General features: G+C 41.6%; 1 protein-coding gene across 5 annotated transcripts in view; it reads left to right on the top strand.

Annotated features, from left to right (window-relative positions):
• The first annotated feature begins 336 nt into the window (after nucleotides 1-336).
• Nucleotides 337-17240, top strand: part of VPS13D (vacuolar protein sorting 13 homolog D) — a 101664-nt gene continuing 84760 nt past the window's right edge. For 4 of the 5 annotated variants that reach the window (XM_036396094.2, XM_036396092.2, XM_036396093.2 and 1 more), the window contains exons 1-19: nucleotides 337-414; nucleotides 2818-2986; nucleotides 3862-3939; nucleotides 4168-4358; nucleotides 4682-4762; nucleotides 5097-5213; nucleotides 5423-5527; nucleotides 5858-6028; nucleotides 6646-6746; nucleotides 7191-7359; nucleotides 8689-8781; nucleotides 9715-9925; nucleotides 10452-10631; nucleotides 10848-10978; nucleotides 11649-11721; nucleotides 12215-12379; nucleotides 13599-13729; nucleotides 14069-14201; nucleotides 14789-17011. In XM_036396094.2, coding sequence (XP_036251987.1) covers nucleotides 2890-2986; nucleotides 3862-3939; nucleotides 4168-4358; nucleotides 4682-4762; nucleotides 5097-5213; nucleotides 5423-5527; nucleotides 5858-6028; nucleotides 6646-6746; nucleotides 7191-7359; nucleotides 8689-8781; nucleotides 9715-9925; nucleotides 10452-10631; nucleotides 10848-10978; nucleotides 11649-11721; nucleotides 12215-12379; nucleotides 13599-13729; nucleotides 14069-14201; nucleotides 14789-17011 — 4450 coding nt within the window. In that variant the 5' untranslated portion in view covers nucleotides 337-414; nucleotides 2818-2889. Of the gene's footprint in view, nucleotides 415-2817; nucleotides 2987-3861; nucleotides 3940-4167; nucleotides 4359-4681; nucleotides 4763-5096; nucleotides 5214-5422; nucleotides 5528-5857; nucleotides 6029-6645; nucleotides 6747-7190; nucleotides 7360-8688; nucleotides 8782-9714; nucleotides 9926-10451; nucleotides 10632-10847; nucleotides 10979-11648; nucleotides 11722-12214; nucleotides 12380-13598; nucleotides 13730-14068; nucleotides 14202-14788; nucleotides 17012-17240 lie in introns of those variants that run through there. The other variant, XM_036396095.2, reaches the window with a different exon arrangement.

Raw genomic sequence — 17240 nt, 5'->3', positions numbered from 1 at the left:
AGCCCATTTCCGTGAGGGCGTGTTCGGACTCCAAACCCGCCCCGTTTGAGCCCATTTCCGTGAGGGCGGTGCAGAGAACTCGGGGGTGTTCCGACCCCAAACCCGCCCTGTTTGAGCCCATTTCCGTGAGGGCGTGTTCCGACCCCAAACCCGCCCCGTTTCAGCCCATTTCTGTGAGGGCGGCGCCGAGGCCTCGGGCGTGTTCCAATTCCAAACCCGCCCCGTTTGTGCCCATTTCCGTGAGGGCGGCACGGAGGCCCCGGTTCGGGCCCAGCCCAGGGGCGTTACCCGGCCCCGCCTGCAGGGGGCGGTGCCGCCGCCCCATCGATCGCTCGGCGCTCCCGCACTCGGGCGCACCCCCGCGACCGCCCGGCGCGCGCCCGCCGCCCCCCGCCCGCCCTCAGCGCAGCGCAGGTGAGCCCGGGGCTCCCGGGGGGCTCCTGAGGTGGCCCCGAGGGGCTACGGGGGGGACACTCGGGGCACCCCCGGCCCCGCTGCCTTTTCCCTTCTGCGTCAGCCGCAGCTCCCGCTCCTCGGGTCCGGCCTGAGGGGCCCCTCCCTGCCGCACGCCCCTCGCGGCGCCCCGCCCCGCCCCGGGAAGGGTGGGCGAGGGGCGTTCGCGGCGCGTCCGCTGTGGGTCCCGGTGTGTCCCGGTGTGTCCCGGTGCCCGCGCCCGCCGCGGGGCGCGGGGGGTCAGCCCGGCGGCGGGGCCTGGGGGTCCCTCAGGCCCTCCCCGCCCGGCGCGGGCCGTTCGCCGCCTCACGCTGCCCGGGGCTCCCCGGGGTCCCTCCCGCTCCGCCGGGCAAGGTGACCTTTCGCTTCCTCCCCGGCACGCCGGGCGAGCCCGCAGGTCGCTGCTGCCGATCCCCCGTGTGTCAGCGCTGTCCCGGAGGCTCCTTCCCTCCCGGGTTTGGGTAAAGGGGCGCTGGAAGAGCCCCCCCGCCCCTCCGAGCGCTGCCCGGGCACCTGCGCTGGCCCCCGGCGCTGCGGGGCCTGCTCTGTCTCCCCCTGCGGAAAATTGCATCCGAATTTCGCTTTGAGCCAGGGCCTGCTTTGGGCTTTGGTTGTCATCCTGACAGTTCTTGTACCGTGTGCTTTAAGGAAATTAAAACATTGGCATAGAAAAGAAATGCCTTTATTTTTCTTTCCAGGGCGCAGCAGTGCACTGGAGAGATAAAAATATAAAAGACTTAAAGCATTTGAAAGGTTTGTATATGGTTAGTTATGTCCCATGAGTTTAGGTTAAGGTTGTGATGTGCTTCATTTACAATTCTTAGGCTGAGTTCAGGCATGGTTCATGCACCAGAGCGTTTCAGGCACTGGGATGCTCAACTCTGCTGTGTTTAAATGTTTCCTCAAGGTCTTTCCTTAGCTTTGGTCCAAACACCTGTAGATTCCTTCTTTTATTAACTTTTTTTTTAACGACTGTGTAACAAAGATGACTGCGGATACATTTATTTGATCTTGACTTTCTTGTCACTTTCATTAGAATAAAAACCTATAATGTAAGCTGGTGGCCCAAGAGCACAAATGCTTAGTCTTTATTATGTGGAACAACAGTATTGTTTTTGAAAATTGTTGACAAATTTTACAAAGGCAAAACTGTTTAAACACATTTTAAAGGTCATGTGACTTGAGTTGAATCGAACTTGCCTGTGCTGTTTTGTGTTTCATTCTTCAGGACAGCACAGTTTCACTTTCAGCCTTTAGAAAAAGCCTTTCATTGCTTGCTTAATTCTGGTTATTTAATTTATCTATTAGTTAAATACTTTCACTGCCTTTTTAAGAAAGAAATAAAGTTTAAATGGGGCTGCCTAAAATCAAGCAAATCTCATAATGAGAAAACTCTAAATCTTAATTTAAAGTTTAAAATGTGACTCTTGAAGCTGTTGTTCCCTTCTATTGTCAGCTGTAAATAAAGGATGTATCTTGCTTTTTCTGCTTAGTAGAATTCAATGGTTTAGGCAGGTATATGGGATGGGGAGAGTTTTTTAAACACAAAATCAAGATATTTATTCCATTCTAATCTCAAGGAATAGCCTGCGTGCCTTTTTCCTGACTGTACCAGGCTTCACCCTGCCCTTGCAAGAGCTCTGAGTGGTTTTGTAATTCAGTGGTTAAAAACTTGGACAGGGACTTTGGGATTTTAATACCCTGATTGCCACAGAGGTGAAGCAGCAGTGCCTGGAGAAGAGTGAAGGGCAACGTTCTGCAGTGTGACCAGTGGTGCTTCTCTGATGTAGCCTTTTCCCTCTTGAGTGCAATAATCTCTGCTGCCTCTTTGAAGACCTGTTGCAGTAACTGTTGATGAGCTATTTTTGGGGCTTGGATCTGATTACTTCCCACACACACGCTCTCCCAAAAAGGGGTTTGAGTAGGGTGAGTTGCTTCATAGGTGTCGTGTAAGAATTCTTCAAAAACACAGAAGGCTTCAGGCTGTTGCTTCAGAGCAGCTGCCAAACCCAGCATGGTGAAAATGTTGGCAGCAGAGGTCAAGGAGGGGCAAACTTCAGATCAACGTGGAGTTTTGTCCTTTCCTTTTCTGCAGGGGGATTGTAGATTTGCCGTGTTGATTGTTGCACCAAAAGGTAATGTTTTGGTTAGAAAAAGGATGGAAAGATGAACTTCATGTGCAAATCTCTCTGTGAAGCTGATTTGACACTTCAAGGGCATGGGATAAAGGTTTTTGAAGGTGGAAATCAACCTTAGTGCTTTTCCTTCTCTTTAGATATATCACAGTAAGAATTGAAGTGACAGCAATGTCAGCCCTGCTGAGTGCATATTTCAGACAATAATTTTCTTGTTTTTTTCTTTCAGACTGAGACTAATTATGGAAGAGAAATCCAAAAAATGACAGAAAAGCATTAGTTTTCTTCTTCTAGGACAGTCATGTTGGAAGGATTGGTAGCCTGGGTCCTCAACACCTACCTGGGCAAATATGTCAATAACTTGAACACAGACCAACTTTCAGTGGCACTGCTAAAGGGTGAGGGAGCCTTTGTGCTATCTTCTCTACTGTTTTCATACTGTGATTTAGAAAAATGTTACTTTTTTGTGATAACTAGAAGGTGGAATAGAAATAATCACTTAATATTGTATTTAATATCTATATAAACCCTTTTAATACAGAGTTTGGTGCTAGAACTTTATAATGAACAGTAAATGATCTTATGTTCTTTGCTCTTTATCGGCACTCTTAAATTTACATAAAATTTATGTACAGGCAATTGACATAAGGTTTTCAAAAGTATGCTTAGCTACCTTAGCATGTTGAATTTATGTCATTTTTTTCTTGATACTGTTCACTACCTTTCCTGTCCAGGGACCATGGCAGGCAGTGTCCTGCAGCCTCTTACCTTTGGGTACTCATAGGTCCTCTGGTTTGAGTCATGCTGCATCCACGAGTTTTGTACTTTGTACAGAGTCCTCAAATCAATGCTTTCTGTTCACCCTTTGCTGCTGTTATCTGCTGCTCCTGCTGAGAATATTTTGTAATACTCCAAGGCTTTTCTGGGTGTGCTTTTCACAATGCTAAGAAAATAAAGTACCTCTTTTGAAAAGACAGTGGGGAGAGGTTTTGTCTGTGGCTACAACCAAGTTCAGGTCTAAAACCCCACAGATGATTGCTTCTGGATGACATCATGAAATAGTTTGAGCACATGGCATTGGAAAATTAACAAGTGTATTAAGTAACCATCATGATCTTAGCACACCCTGAAGTGATAGGTTGGCTGTTCTTATTAAATCCCATTAAAATTTTAAAAAACCAATTCCAGTTGTTTTAGGCTTACAGTGTTCAAGTTGGCTTTCTTCAACATAGTTTTGTTTAGCAGACTTGTCTTTTTCTTCCACTTTGTGTAGGTGCTGTTGAATTGGAGAACTTGCCACTAAAAAAAGATGCCTTAAAGGAGCTGGAATTACCATTTGAAGTAAAGGCAGGTTTGTATTTTGCTTGTGTGTGCAGGACAGATATTTTCTAACCAGGAAGTATTGCATGTTTTAGAGGACCTGTGAGTCAGAGGCTTGAACAAATGAGGTAGTTTGATTTTTAGGTTATTTCTGTTTTAGTTTGTTTGTTTCTTATACCACTTTTTCTTTGGGGATTTTCAAGATTAATAAAGTAATCTTTTGCAGGAATCTGATAGTGTTTCTGTTTTGTTTATTCAGGTTTCATTGGCAAAATAACACTACAGATCCCTTTTTATCGTCCACACGTGGATCCATGGGTGATATCTGTCTCCAAACTGCACTTAATTGGTGCACCAGAAAAAAGGGAAGAGTTTGATGAGGAAAGGGAAAAGTTGCAAGAAAGAGAACACAAGAAAGCCCTTCTGCTGGCACTTGAAGAAAAATGGAAGGTGAGTCACACCTGTGTTTCATGATGAAGAAACCTCTGTGGTGGATGGGCTGTGTTTAAGTCTCCTAACAAGAGACAGAACAAATGCACAGCAAATGGAGTTAGAATTTAATTTCCACATGCTGGCAGAGTGCAGTTTCTGTCCTACCACCCCTCACCATTACGTGGTATGTCCCACATATGTCAGAGATATTTACATCTCTTAAGTTAACTTGGTTTGTTTTTCTGTCTGCTTGTTAACAGTGATTTCAGTGTAACAAAGTCTATTGTCTCTTACCAGGTCTTACAGTGGTTAGTAATGCTTCTCCCTGTTTCCTCTTGCAGAAAGAACAACAACAGAAAGGGGAGTCCTACTGGTACTCAGTTACTGCATCTGTAGTCACCAGAATTGTAGAAAACATTGAAGTAAGTCCTTGCTTTTGAGTGCTTGGCAGTTACACATTTGCCTTTAAATGGAGAATAATTCTAGGATAGCAAAAATAAAGTACAGTGTGTTGTGAAAGTGACTCATTTATAGGGAAAAGGGCAGGGACTGCTGGTATCTGAGGAGAAGGTAGAAGCAGGGAGTACAAAACAGAAATGAGGAATAGGGTTTCTGTTAGGGTAAATATCTAATAGAAATTTATTGGAAAATTGCAGAAATTAAATATTAAATTGTTCCAGCATTAGTGAAAATACTACTGTTTGCTATAATGATGTGAATAGTATATCTCCAGCAATGTTTTTTTTTTCTGTCCAGTTAAAAATCCAGGATGTGCATTTGAGGTTTGAGGATGGTGTTACAAATCCCTCACAGCCGTTTGCATTTGGCATCTGCATCAAAAACGTCTCAATGCAAAACGCAGTGTTTGAACCAGTAAGTGCAAACTTGTGTGTACAAGAGCAGCTCAGATGGGATCCTGCTGCATTTTAGGGGTGCTAGCAAATATTCAAAAAAACATGTAGCATTTTAAAAATCTTTTGGTTGTTGTAATAAATTGACTCTGTGCATTTCATGGTTTTTATTGGGTATGTAGAACTAAGATCTACATGACATGTGTTGTGTGATCTTCACTTCTACTGCAGGTGGAGAAGCTGATGCGGAAAAAGCAGATGGATGTTGCTGATTTCAGTGTTTATTGGGATACCAGCTGCACTTTACTGGGTGACCTGCCTCCTGCTCAGCTACAGGTACATGACAGAGGTTTTGCATGTGAAACAGGGGTTGTTGTTAGTCTCCTTTCTGTACCACAGAACTGACTGATGTAGAGTTTATTGGATCTGATCTTTTAAGAGCTAAAGAAGTCTATGGTTTCATGCTTTACTGATAGGATACATGTGCAACCCACAAAGGCTGTGCTGTGAAACAGCTTGTTTTACTTTTGAAGGGAGAACACCTTCAAGAAGTTTTTTCCAGTGGACTGGCCTGCTAATAAAGTACATTCTAGTACATGAAAGCAGTGCATCCTAGTGACTATTGTACACTCACTTCTTAGGGAGTAATTTGCTTGTAACCCCCAGGAAGCAATGGACAGGAGTATGGAAAGTCGTGATCACAATTACATCATGGAGCCTGTCTGCACCTCTGCTCTTCTCAAGAGAAATTGTTCCAAGGAGCCTTTGAGATCCCGCCATACTCCACGGCTGGAATGTGACATTAAGCTTGAGACAATACCCCTGAAGCTTTCCCAGGTAAATACCAGCCTTTTAACTGCTGGAACAGGTATCATAAAATTGTGGCAGTGTTTGTGACAATTTAAATGCTGTTATTGTAGCATAAATACTCTCTGCATTAATAATTATTAATAATAATTACTCTAAGCATTAATACTCCCTGAAAGATTTTGTTTGAGAGGCAGCTCAAAGATATATATTGAATAAGTTGTTCTAAAGTCAAGTGTTCAAAATTACTTCTTTTACAGAAACTGATTACTGCAAAAAAATGAAATTGTTTCTTTATTTTAGTAATAGGAAGGGTCCATGTCGTGAGGGTGGGGGGGATTGGCCTGTACAATGTACAAAAGCAGCTGATGTTGATAACCTGACTTGGAAGATTTCATTCTGTGTGTTTGTAAATGAAGCCATAAATGGAATGTGACACATGAACCACTAGTGGCTGGGAGAAGATATGTCACACTGGGAACAAAACTGTGAATTAACAATAATCTTAATTCTGCACTGTGTACAGGCCATTGCCTCCAGTAAACCAAACCTGTGGTTGGGTTTTTGGCTGGGCTTTTTCCTCTCCTCTTTTCTTGGGAAAACACTCCAGTACCACCTCACTGATGTGTGTGTTGTTTCATTAAAAGATGCAGTATCAGCAGATCATAGGATTTTTAAAGGAGCTGGATAGAAAGGAACGACAGCTTAAATACAGGAAGTGGAAACCAAAGGTTACAGTAACAGAAAAGTAAGTACATCTCCTATGTGGTGTTGTCAGCTATATTAGAAAAACTAGAATGAGAGAAATACAAAAACATACATAATAATCAGATGTTAGAGATTCAGTCTTCGTGGTTTGTTCCCTACCCCAGAAATCAGTTAAAAATACTCAGATGAAATTCAAATGTCAAATTATCCTTACCTGAGCCTTTCAGTCCATTCTGTGTAACTCCAGATTTTGTTGTCTGTGCCTGCTGTGTGGAGTCAATCCCAGGGGAGTGGCAGGGCCTTGGGAGCCCTGTCCTGTGCATCTGTGGGGCCAGGCCTGTGCTGGCTCCAGGGCTGCTGCTGCTCCTGCCTTCTGGCCACTGCTTTTCACTGAGTCTCCTGGACCTTTCACCAGCTGCACATGCACTTGCCTTCGGTTTTTCTAGTGAAATCCTGGTCCTACAGTAATTCAAAATTGTTTCAGCTGCCGGGAATGGTGGATCTTTGCCCTGAATGCAAATCTTTGGGAGATCAGGGAGCAGAGGCAGCGTTCCACCTGGGCGTTCGCGCTGCACCGGGCCCGGGATGCTGTGTCCTACACAGACATGTACTACAGCAAGCTGAAGGGGGAGCCCCTGTCTGCTGCAGACCAGGTATTTACACTTGTGTCTCTTCCACAGTGATGGTTAAGGATATTACACTTGGTTTGTTTCATCTTTTCTTGTTTAAAAGCTGGACAAGTTAAGAAACAGCTTCAGTTGTACTGCAGGCTTTGCACTGAACTGAGTGTCTGCTGACTGCAGCAGAGATTGTAATGATGAGATGTGTGAGCTGCAGGGTTCATGTGTTTTTGTTTTGCACTGCAAAAAGCTGTCTGGTTTTTGATCTGTAACCAGGGTTTGCCAAAAATAGCATTAACTGCTGTAGAATGCCTGTGACAGTTGGTAAAATGTTTTCTTAACTCATGTTCTCTGTAGATCCAAAAGGTATTTAAGTACCAGAAATGTGTCTGCCCATATGCTTGGGTAGATAATTGGGAAAATTGTGGCTATTTGACAGTTTGGGTTGTTTATTAGTTTTGTTTTTCCAAGTTTATGTGAGGATGAAGAATTTAGTGCCCCTAATAATGAACCTATGGCCTACTTCAGAAAGAAAAAACCCATCAACTCTAATTACCTGCTTTTTATCTTTAGGTATATTGGGACATTTTCTTCCAATCAGTTCAGGGTACCTTGTACCACACCTGTATTAAAGGATTAAAGGAATTCTGTTGATACTTTTTAAGTTGTATGTAATCCTTACTTTTGTTATTTGAGTAGGAACTGTAGAAGTATCTTAATGTACAGAAAATTTTTATAGTACTTGTCAAAGGCAGGTCTTCTAGAGCACATATTGTGTTCAGCAGAGCTGTGAAATGTAACAGCAGTGGACTAGGAAAATGTCTTTTGCTTTGTTGTTTCATGATAGATTTTTTAGACTTGGGTGAATCATCAGTTCCTTCAAACAACTTGTTAATCAGTGCAAAGAAGACAACATGTCTGAGTAACTGACTATGAATACTACATTGTCCTCATTCACCCAGTTCACTTCTTCCACCTGCTTTACTCAAGACAGAAGCTTTTTTTGCTCCTGGCTAAGCAAGGCATTCTCTTAAATCAATTTATTTTGCCTGGTTTAGTTTTTGTGCTGCCACTCTTGCTCCTTATTTGTAATAGGAGGATATAGTTGTGAATTTTACAGTGCTAAAATAGTGAATTTTGCAATGCAAATAAGCTTTATTTATAATTCAGGGGAATGTCATTGTTTCAGTTACCTAAACGACTGTAATTAATTTTCATGTGCTGAGGCACTTGGATATGATCATTAATGCCATCTTAGTTCTTTCTACAAGTCCCTAAATCAGTGCAGAGGTACTTGGCATGTTTGTGAACAAGATTCTGTACTCCTTTAGTGCAGGTACTTAACCTTTTTTGTCTCTCCAGGCAGAAATGCATCGTATTGAGGATGAGCTGACTTATGAGGAGTTGAAGGTTCTGTATGAGATAGTCCATAATAAATTTCATGACTTAGCTGAGGTGAGAACATTCTCTCTACAGGGTAATACTTGGAATCTTTTAGTGATTTTCTGAGGTATTGTTCTGCTGGAGAGCCTGAGCATGTATTTTCATTGATTTAAAAGTGTGGCATTAATGCAAAAATTGCACAAATGCTCAGTTCCTGCAGTTTTTGTTGTTGTGTCACTTGCACAGTGAAATCTTCTCTTGCCATATGATGATGTTCCCCAGCAGGATCCTTGCCAGAATTCCTAGGTCAGGAAAACCCAAATTGGTTTTCCTCCATGCTGCCAATCAGCCTCTTTCCACCTGTCCAGCCATCCCACAGAGCATTGGCTGCCATCCATGAATCAGTGTAGGGGTAGAGCTTTGGCCACTTCTCCTGCAGGCATTTCCCCACCTCAGCTGGGTTCTGAATTTGTTCATGTGGAAAATCCCAGTCTACAGGGTCAGAAAATCAATTCCACTCCCCATCTTAAAAACAGAGAGTGGAAATGAAGGCCTGTAATGAATATTTTCCCAAAACAAAACAAACACGTGACAGAAGTGAGCCTCATGGAAATAGCTGGGGGAACACACTTCAGTAAGTATGGACTAATTTCCCTAACAACACAACATAATCTCTTGCAAATACAAATGCTAAAATGTAGAGCTGTGCTTTATGGTGTCAAATGACTTCTTGAGTTTAGTGTTTCTGGGCTAAGATTTAAATGGTGATAGATGGCTTCATATGTGCATAATCACATGCATGTTTTTATATTCATATCAATATGCTATTAAGTGATGATATGTTTGTTACTTCTTTGCTGCTGCTCTCCTCTAGGCTGAGTATTGATTGAGAATATCACTGAGTAAATAGGAGATGAAATTGTGTTTTTATTGTGCTGGTTTTGTACACTGGTGACACTCTTCACTCAGCAGCAGTAACCTGGATGTCCTTGGATGTTCTCACAGAGTGTTAAAGAGCCCTTGCCTGATGCCATTGGAGGTTCCCCTCCAGCAGAAGCCACCCGTGACAGCAGCTCTGGGATGCTGCAGTACCTGCAGTCCTGGTTTCCTGGCTGGGGAGGCTGGTATGGGTATGCTCAGCAGACATATGGAGGGGAGCCCTTTGAAGGGCTGCTGCCAGAGCCCAAGGAACAGTGGAATCCAGAAGACATACTGGGTATGGAAACACTGCCTTTGCCCCCAGGGTTTGCTGCCTGGTCCAGGTGGGCACAAAGAGCTCTGGGCTTGTTCTGTTGAAGGATTCTGTGGCAGCTGATGCACCCAGGCAGCAGAGCCTGCCTAAAGCTGAGCAGCCTGGGCACTGTGTGTGCCTGGGTACCTGCTTATTGCCAGAGCAATACAGGGAATAGATTTGCTCTCACTGTTGCTGTCATTTATGGCAGAGGGCTTTGGGACTTGTTCTGTTCAAGTCTATGTGTGGGTCATGTGCTGGGTGTAATGGGAATAGTACTGGGTTTTGGGTCTTTGTAAATTCAGACTTACATTACCTTGATTGAAATAGAAGAATTTCATGGAACATTCTTTTTTTTTAAAAGGAAAAAGAGCTGATCTAAATTTTGTTTCTATTTTTCCCCCCAAGAGCTAGAGAAATCCTTATTTTCATATTAATAGGAACTTTCTTGTTCTTCAGTAGCCCTCCAGAAACTTCTTTTATTTCATGTGTTGGTTTTGTTTTTTATTAGGCACGGATGAATTTTTTGATCCTGCTGCAGATGCTTCCAGCATGAATACCTTTACCAAGAGAGATCATGTTTTTGCTAAATTAAATCTACAGCTGCAGGGTGGCTCTTTCACTCTGTTGCATAGGAAGAAAAAGGTACTGCATGCTGAAGAGACTGCTTTTATGCAGCTGGAGTTTTCAGGTATTAAGCCCATTTTTGTTCTTTCATAAAAAAGATGAGAGCTGTCTCATTGTACTATATAACAAATTTCCATGTTAAATTTTTTAGTAGAGATAAATACATATAATGACTTCAAAAAATACTTGTTTGTCGGACAATATTTTTTATTTGTAAAATTTAAATAAAAGGTATGCTGTACTAAAAGAAACAAAATCATTTTCTGTATTTACATTGCAGGTGTAAAGGTCTTGGCAGAATCCCTTCCTCGCAGAAAGTCCTCCCTTCTCAAAGTTCAGCTCGGTGGTCTTTTCCTGAGGGATTTGGCAACAGAAGGGACCATCTTTCCTGTTCTTGTTTTTCCAAATCCTGTAGGTGACAAAACCCCTGTAATTTACTATGTGGGATGCATAATTGTGTATGAAAATAGTCATACTCCAAAACTCAGAACATTTCTTATCACAGAAAGGGAAAACAAAAGTCTTGAGGAAAAGTTTCCCTGTTTGAATTTACTTTTTCCCTCTCTTTCCAAATGTCATTTGTAGAACTGCTCATTTTTTATTCTGCTTTACTGTATGCTTGTGACTCCAACTTTTAGTTTTAAGTGTTAAGAAGATAATTTGTTGAACAACATTTGATTTTTGGAACAATCAGCATTGCTGCTTCATCAGTGATTGTTCTTTTCCATAAAGCTGTGGGGCCCAAGTAATGGTTCTGTTTCACCTGGATGCTGGTAAACTAAATGCACAGATAAGTCTAGAAAATATTTCAAAGCTCTCTTCTGAGTGAACAAAATTTGAATCTAAAGCCATGAGGGTTTCCCATGCATTTTGTGCTTTGTACTGAATGCAATTTGCACCTCAGGAGTGGGGAGTGTTTGCTGCTTGGTCATATTGCCTTCTTTTGCTTGACCATGTTAGGGGAAAAATGCAAATAATAATCTCAGACTGGACATAAAGTTCAACAGAAAAGACTTTTATGTTTATCAGCTGGCTTGGTTGATTTTATCTAATCAGTCTTTTTCTTTTCAATTCCTATTAGCAAAAAGAGGTTGGCTGCATGTCTTCCTTTGGACTCCAGAGTTTGTCCTCAGAAATGAATAATCAGAACACTGGTAAAGATTTCCTTTTTTCGTTTGTTGAGATAATTCCTACAAATCAGAAATTTTGAAAATAAGTATCTAGAGTTTGAATTAATGCAAATGCTTTTTGCACATGGTAAAGATAAAATCACAGAAGCTTTGTTCAAGATGTAAGGTGCATGCAGGCTGACTTGAAAGAAAGGAAGAAATGATGTATTTCAAGACAGTAGGAGTTGCACTTACTGTTTGTTTTGGTTTAAAAAGAGATAAAGTTCAACATTAGAACCCCAATTATATGAAGGTTTTTGTATTTATAAACTTGTTGAATTCTGCTGATTGTAGCAGTTGATCATATTACTTCCTTTTCTGTTACTGAAGAATTCTTAGACACTTGTACTTTCCCAGTAGTGCCAGTTAAAAATCAGTTATTCAATTTTTTGGGAATTGTTTTTTGCTTTTCTCTTATTTGTTTGTTTTGGGGTTTTTTTACAGCTGCTTTTTGTAAACCATTTTTATTCTGTTGCAGATCCTGATGCCCCAGTATTTGAGATGCTTTATGAAAGAAATCCAATTCACAGCACTTTTGAGAGGCGCCTGGAAGTCAGTACCAGACCACTAAATATTATTTACAATCCACAAGCCATTAAGAAAGTAGCAGATTTCTTCTACAAGGGAAGGGTTCATACCTCAGGTTAACCTTTAATGTGTTTTTTTGCTGGGGTTGGGGTTTTGTTGGTGGAATTACACCTTTCTTGTCTTTAATTTTCATTCTTAGAAATATAAAGCAAAAAATCTTCACTTTAAATTCAAGTTTAACAATACTCCAAGTCTTGTCTGGAGGCTTTTCTTCCTTTGTCCTGTTCTCTGTTTAATTGAATCAGGGATTTTGCTTTGATAGACTCATGCAACTTCTGCTTTAAAATTGCAAGTCAGTGTTACACCCCATGGTGGATGTTCATGTCCCCTAAATTAAAATGCATAAATAAGGAGTGGGGACTCGTTCCTGTCATCTCTTCTGGCAATTGATGGAGTTTTTTTGAGAGGGCAGTTAAAAGAGTGTTTCTGTAGTAATGATACAGAGGAAATATTCTGATTCCTGTTGGTTTCTTTTTGTTGATGAGATTAAGGCTGCCCTTTGTTACAGCTTCTTGAGATACCTTGATTTTTAGATTTGAACATACTTGATCCTTAAATTTCTAAGCCCAAGATTTAGGGTTCTTGTGCCTAACCTGGAACACTATAAAGTGACCACCTCTGCAGTTTTGGTTGTTCAGTTTCTGAGGAGATGAGAAGTGACAGTAAGTAACATTAGGAACATGAAAATGCTCTTGAAATACCAGCTGTTTGAAAATGTTCTTGAAATACCAGCTGTTTGAAAATGTTCTTGAAATACCAGCTGTTTTTCTGCTGAAGATGGTAAATACCAAAAGATGGGAGTTACCTGGTATAAAGATGTGTGTGGCATCTTTTCTCACAGAGTGAGAATATTCCATAAATATTCAAGTTTAAAACAAGCAAACCAATGAAGCAAACAAAAAACCACTGCCAACACATGCACATCTTAGTGTTTAGTCAGGATTTCCTCTGTGGCCTTACTTAGCGCCCTTTCTGCATTACTCCAATTTAATTATTCGGGCTGGAGGTCTGTGAGAGAATAGATCTTCCAAAATTATTTGGGAAGTATTTTTTTAGGGTGATTATTTGTTTTGTGCTTAAATACTTCCTTTTTTCTGTGCAGCAGCCTGGTGATTAGACACAGACAGTGACTTTCACCTGCTTTGTTTTCCTGTTCTGTACTTTACTGCTAAAATTTAAAAGAAATATTTTCTCTTTGTTTCTTCCGTTTTTTCTTTTGCTTCAACGAAGGGTGAACCAAGTTATACCTAGTGAGTTTTCCCTCTCTTGAGCAGGTTTTGGTTATCAGTCTGAGTTAGAGGCAAGAGTGGCTGAAGCTGCCAGAAGACAATACAACAAGCTGAAAATGCAGACCAAGGCTGAAATCAGACAAACCATTGATCGTTTATTAGTTGGAGACTTCATTGTAAGTTTTTGCCCCCTGAATGTTTGTGTAGACTTTGACCCTTTTGCTTTAGGATTTAGAGCTCTAAAGAGTGAGGTTTGTTGTTTGTGTGGTGTTCTTTGGGAGCAGGAGGGGAGTTTTCCAGGATTGAGGTGCGGGGCATGGTTTCACCTGCTGAAAATGTTCTTTTTTTATTGACTACAGTGGGAGTCTGTGGTTTAACAAGGTACCAAACCTGAGTGTGGCTGGAGTTTGTGACAGTCAGCTCATCAGGAGAAAAAGTGACAGATTAGATGTTTCACATGGCTTTTTTTGGTTTGTTTTCTTGTGGGTTATTATGTCTTTCTTCTAAACTTTCAGGAAAACAGCAAAAGCTGGTCCGTGTGCCTTGATATCTCTGCCCCTCAGGTGATCTTTCCCGATGATTTCAAGTTTGTGGATCCTGTGTTAGTTGTTGTAGATCTGGGAAGAATATTACTCACAAATTCTCAAGGTATGATCTAGAATTATTGCAGCTTTCCTTTTCTATCTTTATCAGAAAGTCAGAGCTTAAAAAAAAGGTAGGAAAAGTACAGGGAAGTTTTGGGGGGATGTTCCTGCTTTGTAAAGTAGAAAAAAATCCTTGTCTTAAGATAATAAAATGCAAGTTAATATTAGGCAGTAAAGCCAGTTGGAAAAAACGTGATGGTGATAAAAGAGCTGTAGTTAAGTAGCTCTTAACCTTTCATTTGGTTTTGAGGATCAGAAGAATTGTGTGGGCAGAGTAATGGGTTCTTTTTTTTGACAACTTGGTCAAGAGTAAATCTTGCAGTAAGTGGGTTACAAATGAGACAATAGTGTATTTTAATAGCTTCTGTACTACACTGGGGCTGACACCTTTGTGAAGGTGGAAGTGTAGTAGGTTTCTTGTTGAGGAGAAAGGAAGTCACAGTGGAAGGAGGCAAGGACAGTACCAGATATGCTTTGTGTTAAAAAAATCGAACTTCAGACAGAATGATCAGATAATCATAGGAAACATCTGAGAAGGGAGAAGAATACTTTTGTTTATTTGTTTGTTTACTGTTTTTTTTTAATCCACAGAAGATTCTAAGAGGAGTGCAGGTGCCATTTCTTCAGAGGTCAATGAACTGAGTGATGAAGAATATAAAACACCTCTTGCAACTCCTCCCAATACTCCACCACCAGAATCCAACACCAGTACTGGCATCAAAATGTCGGAATTTACTGGAGTAGAAATAAGTGAAGAGCAGCTACAGGCACACTTAATGAGTAAAAAAATGTATGAGAGATACACACTTTCTTTTATGGACCTTCAGATCATGGTGGGCCGAGTGAAAGACAACTGGAAACATGTTCAGGATAGTGATGTGGGTCCAACTCATGTGGTAGAAAAATTCAATGTTCACCTGCAGCTGGAGCACAGACTGATCTACACATCTGACCCAAAATACCCAGGAGCTGTCTTGTCTGGCAACCTGCCAGACTTGAAAATTCACATCAATGAAGACAAAGTGCTGGCTTTGAGGAACTGTCTGACACAGCTGAGTACATCTGAAGCTAAGTCTTCAGATGCCCTACATTTAGGGAAAGACAAGATTTTTGCAGAGTTTGACCAGTTTGGCAGCTTGCACGATTCTGTAATGAATCTGACACAGAGTGTTGTCATGCTGGAGCAGCACACCCGGGAAGTTCTTGTTGAATCCCAGCTGCTTTTGGCTGAGTTCAAAGTCAACTGTATGCAGCTGGGTGTTGAGAGCAATGGCAGATACATCTCTGTGCTCAAGGTTTTTGGCACCAATGCCCATTTTGTGAAAAGGCCTTATGATGCAGAGGTGTCCCTGACTGTCCATGGCCTGTTGCTGGTTGATACTATGCAAACATATGGAACAGATTTTGATCTTTTGATGGCTTCTCATAAGAACTTGAGCTTTTGTGTACCAACAGGAAGCCTTCGAGACAGCAGGGCTCAGTCCCCAGTCTCTGGACCACAAGATGCACATCCCATTGATGTTGCTGGTTTGGCAGAGAGATGCAGTACATCCTCCAACAGCTCACCCAGTAACTATGGAAAAGATCAAGAGTCCTTGATAAAATTGGAGTATCAGTTTGTGAGTGCAGAATGCCCATCCATGAACTTGGATAGCAGTCTGCAGGTGATCTCTTTACAGGTGAACAACCTGGATATCATCCTGAACCCAGAGACTATCGTTGAACTGATTGGGTTTCTCCAGAAATCTTTCCCCAAGGAGAAAGAAGATTCTAGTCCTCAGCCTTTAATAGCTGACTTGGAGAGAGATTGGAGGGAACAGGAAACATTCCAGTCTACTTATGCACAGAACACTGAGGTAGCAGTTGATATCCACTGGTTAAATGTACTCCTCCTCAGGACAGTTGCCATGACAAATGGAGAAAAATATGGCAGAAAAATTGCAACAGCCAGTATTGGTGGCACCAAAGTCAATGTCTCCATGTGCAGTAAACTGGATGTGAATGGCTCTCTTGGATGCCTTCACCTCATGGATCTGATTGGGGACAATGTGAAGAACCAGTATGTGGTGAGCATAGGGAACACAGGGAGGTGTGAAAATCTCCTTGGCAATGTGAATTTCTTTGAATCTTTACTCTTTAGGCTCGATGATGGAAATAACCTTCCAGATGCTTTAAGTTTCACTTTCACAGAAAAGTCAAAAGAGGAGTGTTCTCTCAATCTCAAAATGGCCTCCTTACACTACAACCACTCAGCCAAATTTTTGAAAGAACTGACTTTGACCATGGATGAGCTGGAAGAGAATTTCCGCAGCATGTTGAAAAGTGCAGCTTCAAAAGTTACAACAGTCTTGGCAACTAAAACTGCTGAATACAGTGAAATGGTTTCTTTGTTTGATACCACACCACGATCAAGAGATGTTGCCAGTGCAGAAGATACTGAAGGTGGCACATTTGGGTCACAGTCCCTCAAAGCTGATACTATCAAACTTATATTAAATGTAAACATTGAATCCCCAATTGTCTCCATACCTCGAAAGCCTGGTAGCTCTGAACTGCTTGTAGGTCATCTAGGACAAATATCTATTCAGAATTTTGTACCAGGAGAAGATGAGTCTACAAGTGATAGGCTGCAAGTTGAAATTAAAGATATTAAGATGTATTCATTAAATAGTAGTCAGTCTACAAACAAGAAGGAGCCTGCAGGTGGGATATCCCGTGGGCCACATTCTTCATCAGGTCCTGCCAGCATCAACAGCCAGGAAGAATCTCATTTTACTCGTCATGACTTCTTTGAATCATTGCATAAAGGCCATGGTATGTTAATCAGAGGAGGCTTAATTATTATAATATGAGTAGGATATGTGTTAAAAATGTGTATTGACTGTATATTCTGCTTCACCCATCCTGCTAAAACACATTGGTCACTTTTGATGACAGTGGGTTTATATCCATTTTTGGTCTCCTAAGCAAAAATGGAATGGTGCCTTCTAAGCAGAAATTGAGCAAAACATAACCATAGAACCTGAGCCCAGCATTGCTCAGA

This window comes from Molothrus ater, chromosome 23 (assembly GCF_012460135.2).
Source record: "Molothrus ater isolate BHLD 08-10-18 breed brown headed cowbird chromosome 23, BPBGC_Mater_1.1, whole genome shotgun sequence".
Lineage (NCBI taxonomy): Eukaryota > Metazoa > Chordata > Aves > Passeriformes > Icteridae > Molothrus > Molothrus ater.
Note: the sequence above shows the minus strand (reverse complement) of the source record. Positions and strands in the feature narration are given on the sequence as shown.